Source organism: Cucurbita moschata, unplaced genomic scaffold, assembly GCF_002738365.1.
Source record: "Cucurbita moschata cultivar Rifu unplaced genomic scaffold, Cmos_1.0 Cmo_Scf00043, whole genome shotgun sequence".
NCBI classification, from domain to species: Eukaryota; Viridiplantae; Streptophyta; class Magnoliopsida; order Cucurbitales; family Cucurbitaceae; genus Cucurbita; species Cucurbita moschata.
Genome location: NW_019268559.1, coordinates 122,254 through 131,387, shown reverse-complemented (window position 1 = coordinate 131,387; position 9,134 = coordinate 122,254). Strand labels below are relative to the sequence as shown.

Here is a 9,134-nt window from a genome sequence, read left to right as displayed (position 1 = left end):
AAAAAAAAAAAAAAAAAAAAAAAAAAAAAAAAAAAAAAAAAAAAAAAAAAAAAAAAAAAAAAAAAAAAAAAAAAAGTCATTAGCCACATTTAACATTTTAACACATTGCACAAAGAGGAATGGATACTTGCAAAATACAAGAGTGAATACTGAGAAGTATATGTCATTGTTTGTCCCAAAAGATACGAAAAGAAAACTTTGGCAATCTTCAAAATAATAAAGATGCTTGTGACATACCCCTGCCACCGGTCCTTCTCCAGGTGGATTTCTTTCGTGAACCCCTACAAGTTTAAGGCTCAAGTCAATCAATCATTCATTTTGACATCTGACATTCAAGAAGAAGATTGATTATAGACAAGTGAAAGGTATATTTAAACACGAAAATGCCCAAGATCCTATAGGATTACAAACACCTCTTAAATGAAAATTCATACCTCTCTCAGTACAAGAAGTTATGGGAATGCCCTCAAGATAAGAACCACAGAATAAAAAAGACAATGAAAAAATGCTTTTAGTTCCGGTGTATCTACTCTCTTGGCCAATAAGAAAAATTGTTATCGAATGTACAAGACTCCCTGTAGGAGTTATGATGAACTGACAGTCTGTGAGATTTTGTTTCTAATGATCTAGGTTCAATCCCTTTATCAAGTGGAATTAAAAAGTATACCTTAATGATCATATCACAAGATGCCTGCAAGTGAATGGCCAACCTAAGTATTGAAAAACAATAAAAGTAAAAATAATAGCAGGCATCTAAAGACAATATTTTGTTGCTTATAGTTGATCAAGTTTACAATTTATCTCCATAAGTCGAAATTCCTACCCTCATCCCAACCTTTTTCATATGTCAAATAGTACACTGATAAAGACAAAAACGGCTCTCGGACAGAAAACCAAACAAGTTTCATGTGAATGAATGGAGAAGCAGTATAGAACAACAAGCAAGATAAGTATTTCAAAAATAGACCCTAGACCTGCTTGGTAAAGTAGCCAACGGCATTATTGTCCGCATATGTGAGGAAATGGGTTAGGCCATCAACATCACGTGCATGCTGCTTTAAGTGATTCATCAATCTGGTACCGTATCCTTTTACTTGCTCATCAGCTGTAATTGCACAAAAGGCTATCTCGCCAAATTTTTGACTGCAATAGAAGGTCACCAAGAAGGAAGGAAGAGAAGTGAGGGGAAAAAAGAAAATGAAGTCAAGAGACTGGCCCCCAACTTAATAAAGATCCTACAAGTACCCTAAAAACATCAGTGTTGACTTCACTGTTCAATAAGGTTCCAGCATAAGATAAAGAAATAAATAAATATTCTAGTTCATCATTCATTATTAAGGCCCGTTCGATATGCAAACATTTCTGCTTTTCTATTTTTGAAAATCATGGTTGTTCCCTCACCATGGTTTTCACCTCTCTTAATCATTTGAATTCTTAGTCGAATTTTAAAACAAGTTTTTAAGAACTTTTTTTCTTTTTCAAAACTTCGCTTCGTTTTTTTTATAACATTTCTAGAAAATGGATAACAAAACATAGAAACTTTGGAGTGAAAGTAGTATTTTATTAGCCAAATTTTCAAAAACTAAAAATAAAAAACCAAATGATTATCAAACATGACCTAAAATATTCTGAACTTCACCATCAATAATTGGAATTAAATAACTTTTTATTATCTATTCATCAAAAAAACAAAACAACACAGAGATTTTTTTCCCTGGAGCTTACGATACATGAGAAGGGAAGAGAAGCCAAGCAAATTTATTTTACACATAGCATGCAGTAAATTCAAGACTCAAATTCTTCCTTAGGGCTGGGTTGCGTTGCAGGTTGAAGAGATGCCATAGCACAAAAACACGTTACTACATCCAATACCAATTACTGTTCTTTTATTGTTTTTCCTTTGTTCTTTTTTTGTTTGGATAAGAGACATAGTGATGACAAAGGAACCAATATCGCTCTACAGACAAGTAATCCAATTATTGTCCTATAAACAAGTGACCAAAAACAAACGAACGTCAACATAAAGATTCACACACAAATAGAATGACACAAAGAACTGCAGTAGGGATGTAAACTGAACCAATATTTCAAATAAAAGGGACAAGTTGAAATAAGTTAGCCTCACATAAGATAGCAGGAGGTTATGTTTGTGTGTGTGTGCGTTTTTATTTATTTTTTTACTTTTTGCATCCAGAAATTGGCAGATACATATTTTTTTTCTTTTTTTCTTTTTTTAACAAGAAACCAATCAACTTTTTTGGCAGATACAACTGACTAAATGGTAGCTACATCATCAAAAGCACCTGACATATGGGCGATACGTGATGCCACCAACAACATTATTTCGTCTTATAACCATCACCGACTTGTGGTTTCTGCAAGTTCAATTTTAGAGGAAATTACAAACCAAATAAATGAACAATAATGTTCAAGAGTATTTAATAGCAGATTGACAAATGACTTTCAGTACTAAATTAATCCCAGTCATTGGGCTTCAATAAACGATGGGTTTTAGTAAAAGTCAAAATCCAAGAAGACCATCTAACTTAGCTTTACCTGCGCAACAATTTAGGTCCCATTTAATAACCTTTTGAAGACTCTGTTTTTTGTATCTACTTTCTACAAATGTTTTCAAAATCCAAGCTAAGTTTTGACACTAAAAAAAATAGTTTTCTTTTCGTAAGGAAAAAAATCAAATGTTTTTTTATATTTAAAAACTTGTTTTTTATTTTGAAAATGGCTAAGAATTCAAATGTTTTCTTAATAAAGATGGAAACTACTGCAATGAAGAAAACAAGCCCAATTTTAAAAAACTAAAAAACTCAAAGCAAAATGGTTAACATACTTGACATTAATAATTCATAGCAGAACAGTTCGAGACAAATGAGAATTGTGTATAAAGCTGTAGCAGACTTCGTCAGCTATTTTTATATGGATTATAACTTGAAAATTGTTAGTTTTCCTGTTGTCCATGCCAGAATATGCACAAGATTGACTATTTTGGAGGATTAAAGCGTCGGAGAGAATTTGGAGACTTTGAGAGATGTTTTGAGAGAAATCAAAGTCTACGTGAGTAATAAAGATCTTAGGGAGGGGTCGTGAGCTTATCACTTGAGCGTATAACGCCTGCACTGTAGGACCAACAGAAGGCCAAAAAATTCAAGGTGGAAGCACCATGATGCAACCACGAAGTGCCATGGCATGGGCAGAAATCATACAGAAGCCTAAAATCTGGAAGGAAAGTGTCATGGTGCTCACGTATGGCACCACAGCAGTATGATTTTGGAGTCCGCCTTATATGAGGGTAACGGCATGGCTAGTGCTAATGCTTTTTTGTTGGTAATAAAATGAGGGTTGTCTAGTAGGGGGAGGAAATCCATTGAAGAAGGTGCAAAGAAATCATCTAAATAAATCCCTAGAAATTACGTAAGTATACAGATAACTATGGAGGTCAACTACTTGAGATTACACAAATATCGTTAAATGAAGGTCATTCCTTCAACACTCTCCCTCAAGATGAGGAATAGATATCATCCATTCTCAGCTTGGATACTAACTTGTGAAATAGTAGTTTAGGTGATCTCTCAGTCGATGCGACTTCAATTCAGCAATTGCGACACCAACAATTTTGATTTCAACATGTCTTCGATGTGAAGATGTGTTATCTCAGGCATGCCAAGGCACAACTTCAATAGTAGCTATGAAGGTTCTGAATAAATTTGGTCAGTCGAAAAATCGGTAGCTAAGAAAATTCCAAATAAATGTGGTCAAGGTGGAAGGTGAGAAGTTATGAAGGCCCCGAATAAATGTGGTCAAGGTAGAAGACCGGTAGCTACGAAGTTCTACCAATTAATCAGGCCTCCTTAATCAAATATCTCAAGGCAAGAACACTTGATTGAGATTCGAATTAGTCCACAAGCAAGATCGATCATGTCAAGCTTGAATGAATCTAAACATGCAATCTAAACATAGCCTTTGACTAAAAGAAAGCACAAATGCTCTTTTTACTACATTTTTCAAGTCTTCATTACAAAGACAACATAAATAGTTTTATATAGCCTCAAAGAAAAAAACCCATACTTTATAACCAAAATTAGCAATTACGTAAATGTAACTTTAAAATAAATAAAAAGTCTTAAAATACATTAATGAAATATAATAACTCTAGATTATCATGTACTCAAAATTTGTAGCCATTCAAGAATCTTCCTTCAAGTTCATATTGCATAATTGAGATGTATTATAGTTCATATCACAAAATCAAAGACCTTAGTTGTCTTTGCTGCTTTTAATTTTTCCTTGGGGAGTTCGTATCCCTTCAACTTTTAATATTTTCATTAAATCAAGCCTCATTTTCTCACCACCCAAAAAGATAACATGTAGCAATTGAAGGTACCTGTCCATAACAAGACGAACAATGTATTCCTTGGGCATGTTAGGTAGTTGTCGGGCGAAAATATTCTTCAGTCCAATTAACCTGAGAAGTTCCACGTAAAATGCATTTTTGCATCAAAGCTTTTATTACATAAAATGAGATCACATCGGAAAGCATACAGCCTACTGTAGGGGTTAGACTAGAGGTGAACGTGACATCTAAAGCACGAAAAACCCTCAAAGAATGTTACAGAAGAAGGAATTGCATGCAGAATAAGACTTAGGCAAAGGGAAAAAAAAAATACCAAACCATATGCTCATCAACACCGTCATTTGAAAGGCATACAAATTTGAGTAACAATGCTTCCTCCTGAAACATTATGAATTGAGGAAACCATCAGTACTACAAAGTTGAAGTCCCCCTTAATAAATTCTCTGGCAATGCACAGAATCAGCAAGCTTAAAACAAGCTCAGATTTCATTAACTTCAACAAAATGGACATAATGCAGCTGAATTTAATGATCAAATATATTAATCTGTTTGTCTTTAATCGTATTACAAATAAATATACCCAAAAGAATTCAAAATTTAAAAATAACAGAAAAACATTTTATCAACCAGTGAAAAGTTACAGAGTAAGGTCCGATAGATGACGTGTTACAAACTACACATTGGCACACATAAAAACCAACTCCAATTTGTTTTAATTACAAAGGTAGTATACTGACAAAAATCACAATCCATAAAAACCTAAATTGAAACATGAATTTAGCTAACTAGTATACTTTTATCCAATCTCTGTGCCTTTCATTGAACAAGCAATTCTTTTCAGCCAAATAATACAAAGATCAACTCAATTGAATTTACCTATAGCTTCCTTGCTTTACTCTTAAAAGGAAATAGGGAAACTGCAGAAGAGTTCAAACATCTATAGAACTCCAAAGCGTTTAGCTTAAGGGGCTAAGGAAAAGGTGGTTATTCCCTTAACTTGCTATTAAACAGAGTGAGCAGTGAGATGGATTCAAGGGCACATTAAGACATCAAATAAGAAATCTTTATGATGTATTTACCCTCAATGCTTCCCAAATATTATACCACCAATCACGAAAGCACTATCAAGTAAGGATAGATTGATAGTCCCCCTACCCCCGAATAAAAAACTAAGTAAATGCTTCCCTACCTTTTCTTTGACAAACACCAACGGAGGAACACTAGTACTGCCCCATGGGTCTCTTTACCTATTGGATTAGGGATAATATTCTTGGCAAGTGTGAAAGAAGATGCCTAAAATCTGGCCACATTTTATGTTGCTTCCAATAAAGATACTCAAATTTCCTCCAGTGGGATTAAAGAAACAAATTTCTAACGTCCCTTTAGGTGAAGGATTTCTCCATCTATAGCATGTAATCATCAGGCATCATATCTTGTTTGCCTAAAGAATATGTTGCTTCTATGGCCTTCCGAAAGGACCTGCAAGCACTCCCCAACTTAAAGTCCACATACCAGTAGGATGTAGATTAAACCCTCTACTCTCCCACTTTCCTCTACTTCAACTCTACCTCCCCCAAATATCTCATCAAATGAGACACTAAATGTTTCGGATGCCACTTCGATAATCTGAGTTTCAACTGGTCAAGATTGTCATAGGTTCAAATTCCCAACCTTGTTTGCATTGTAATACTCTTGGGGAAAAAGGAGAAATAAAAATAAACCTCAGGTGGGTATGGCAAGCGTTCCCCACTCCTACCCCTTTTCACTCACGCCACCTCTCTCTCGCACTCGTCCCTCCATGGATAAATAAATTACTGTTCTAAACAGCATAAGACAGGGACTTGGCCCAAAATATAGGATTACAGTTTGGTCCAGAAGACATACCTCTCTCTTCAAGCTCTCTTCTCTGGAAATATAGGCACCACTAGTCTGTATACTGTCGGCGAAAATTTTCGAAGTGTCTTCCTTCACTACAATCCCGGACACAGAATTTCCTGTTGTCCCCACTGTTGGACCCGCAGCATTGGTTCCACCAGCCGTGACTCCATCCTTGCTGATATTCGAATTCTCGATCTTCACCGTTGCATTCGACTTGATCTTGGTTGTACGCGCAGCAGAAGCCGAAGCAGAACCGCCAGCACCGCTGTTCTCAAGTCTAGCAGCAGTGAAGTTGCGCATGGAGGAATCATTGTCAAAGTCATCCTCGTCGTCCTCGACGACAGCATCATCGGAATCGTCGTCCGAGTCGGAGTCAGCGCCACCGCCGCGAGCAGATATGCTTTGAGAACTACGGGAGGTGGCGGAGGCGGAGGGAAAGGAAGGAGAAAAGGATGGAGGGAAAGGAGGGACGTGGTCCTCGGAGGCCAATTTGCGCTTGTGGATGGAGGAGGTGGCGGAGGCGGAGGCGGAGTGGGAGGGGGAAGGGGTTTGAGAACTACGGGAACGATTCGTACCAGTGAGGTAAGCGGAGTGCGTATCCATTGGAGAAAATGGCGCGGAAGAAGCAACTCCGGTTGAAAAGTGGAGCTAGGAGACAGAAGCCTTATGAAGCTGGCTGGGGCTTTGTTCTGGTCGACGACGCATTGCGATCTTCTTCGGTAACGGCGGTGACTGCAGTCGCACAATGTAAATTGACATAAATACCCCCATACCCCAGCAATATATATATTTCACTTTATCAATTAACTTAATGAACTTAAAAGATAAAATAAAAAAATCTCCCAACGGCATTAAAAAAATATTTAATAATATACTCTAATTTATTTTCCATTTTTTTATATAAATAATTTCCTTAATTTTAATTTTGCGTCATTCGTTATCCTTGATTCGTCAGCGTTATCTCCCTCCAAATCGACCTCTCAATTTAGTCCTCTTTCCCATCGCTGCCGGTAGTTCCACGGTGGCCGGATGCGCAACACCACGCTGGCTGTGCACTCTCATCACGCTCGTCTCGCTCTCACGAAGGTTCATTCCACACCAGTAAGCCCCCTCCTCTATTTTTCTTTTCTTGTTCGTATTTTCGTCGTGTATGAAAGGAAAATGAAAGTACTAAAACTTGTTGCTGCTGAAAGAAGAATCAATAGCTGATACTAACTGCTGCTAGAACTGTGTCATTTCTGTTAGGTGCTTAGCAAGATATTATATGTTTGTGTTTCATGTGGAGTGTGAATTTTTGTATACCAAAATTCATTTTGCTAGAAGCTGATTGATAGAGAAGATTGAAGGAAGGGGTCGAAAGAAGAATTGGAAGTAATGTCTGCGACACTATTGTCTTATTGCAATCCAAGGTTAGATTGTAATTACGGGAGGATGAATACGGAACGCACTGCATTCGTACACTTGCGGCCTATTGGAAGGAGAAGCAATGGGTATCGCAAGCTTACTGTGTTTTCCGTTACTGAAGGGTCTGCAAAATCGAGCGAGTCTGAAGAAACAATCCCTTCCTGGGCTAAACCTGATTCGGAGGAGCCTCCTCCTTGGGTAAGGGAGGAAGGCAAAGAAACTGGATCCCAACTGGGATTTCAGGTCCCTTTCTACGTTTACTTACTCGCCTCATCTATCACTGCAATTGCCGCTGTAAGCTTTCCTCTCACCACAGACTTGTTTATGGAATTTTGGATATGTATTCTTGTTCTAAGGGCCAGTTTACTCAAATTTAAGTAGAAACAAACGACATTATTACCTCGCTTTAACAGTCTTTTATATGAAATAAGGAGAGAACAACATTGTAAGAATTTAAACTTGAAACTCAAAAGAATGCAGGCTTCTGCGGACTGAATTGTGGATAGAATCGACCATTTTTTTTTTTTTCTTGGAATGAGTCCATTAGCTTCTTGGTAACTATGGCATATTTTAACTGGTTGAACTGTTAGTTCTTCAGCAGCAGCATGTTGACACATGTAATTCATTTATTTGTTCAGCAGCATATGATTAAGCTACAGATACTAATTCCAATTGAAACTGTTTGTTTGTTTGTTGGAACTACTTCCAACTGTGCAGATAGGCTCAGTATTTGAGTACGTCAACCAGAAGCCTGTGTTTGGAATCATAAACTCAGACAGCATATTTTACGCTCCATTGCTTGGATTTTTCGCATTTACGGGCATTCCCACTGCTGTAAGTTCTACCATCTCCATTTTTTTGACATTTGTGAAGGGCTTATCACATCTCTTGGTATGCATTTATCATACCATGAAGCTACAACATTAGTTTCTGCGGTCTATATAATGAAGATAAATGCATTTATCCATCTTTCTTTGGGGGGATTCAGAAAATTGAATATAAAAAAGAATTAATTTGCAGAAATAGGAAGTCCCACTTACAAGGCTCTCTCTCTCTCTCTCTCTCTCTCTCTCTATCTATCTAATTTGTCGAGACAGGGATTCCTTTGGTTCAAATCTGTGGAAGTTGCCAATAAGGAAGCTGAGGATCAAGACAGAAGGGATGGTTACTTGTAGAACAATTGTTGTCCTTTGGATGTAACGATGCTGTTTATATTACTTCTTTGTGAACTGTATATTCCCTGTGAGCATGCTACACGGTGCCACCGATGTTCTCAAAACCAGACTTCCCTGTGATCAACTATACTGCAAATAGATACTTTGCTGCACCAATTCAAAGACTCTTTGACATATTCTCTCATTCTTGAACAGCCTGACATATTCTCTCATTCCAGAGTCCGAGAGACTTGTGAGCAGACTTCTCGAACATACTTGTATCATATGCTTCATTGTCTTATATATATATATATATATATATATATATATAT

At 37.0% G+C, this 9,134-nt stretch overlaps 2 protein-coding genes across 6 annotated transcripts in view; one reads left to right on the top strand and one right to left on the bottom strand.

The window, feature by feature from the left end:
* LOC111433879 (histone acetyltransferase GCN5-like) overlaps positions 1-7,004 on the bottom strand; it is a 10,010-nt gene extending 3,006 nt beyond the window's left edge. Inside the window, exons 1-6 of one of the 2 annotated variants that reach the window (XM_023071133.1) lie at positions 6,251-7,004; positions 4,680-4,744; positions 4,397-4,477; positions 2,304-2,375; positions 975-1,143; positions 238-281 (exon numbers count right to left, since the gene is read on the bottom strand). In XM_023071133.1, coding sequence (XP_022926901.1) covers positions 238-281; positions 975-1,143; positions 2,304-2,375; positions 4,397-4,477; positions 4,680-4,744; positions 6,251-6,847 — 1,028 coding nt within the window. In that variant the 5' untranslated portion in view covers positions 6,848-7,004. The remainder of the gene's footprint in view (positions 1-237; positions 282-974; positions 1,144-2,303; positions 2,376-4,396; positions 4,478-4,679; positions 4,745-6,250) is intronic. The other variant, XM_023071132.1, reaches the window with a different exon arrangement.
* A 159-nt stretch (positions 7,005-7,163) lies between these two features.
* Positions 7,164-9,007, top strand: LOC111433537. Of its 4 annotated transcripts, none has more exons than XM_023070600.1 (4): positions 7,164-7,345; positions 7,565-7,942; positions 8,366-8,482; positions 8,746-9,007. In XM_023070600.1, exons 2-4 carry the CDS (start codon positions 7,619-7,621, stop codon positions 8,821-8,823), a joined length of 519 nt encoding a protein of 172 aa, XP_022926368.1. In that variant the 5' UTR covers positions 7,164-7,345; positions 7,565-7,618; the 3' UTR covers positions 8,824-9,007. The 4 variants fall into 4 exon arrangements, with proteins under 4 accessions (XP_022926368.1, XP_022926371.1, XP_022926370.1 ...); XM_023070603.1 differs by having other exon boundaries at positions 7,182-7,345; positions 7,579-7,942; XM_023070602.1 differs by having other exon boundaries at positions 7,182-7,345; positions 7,568-7,942.
* Positions 9,008-9,134: the final 127 nt, after the last annotated feature.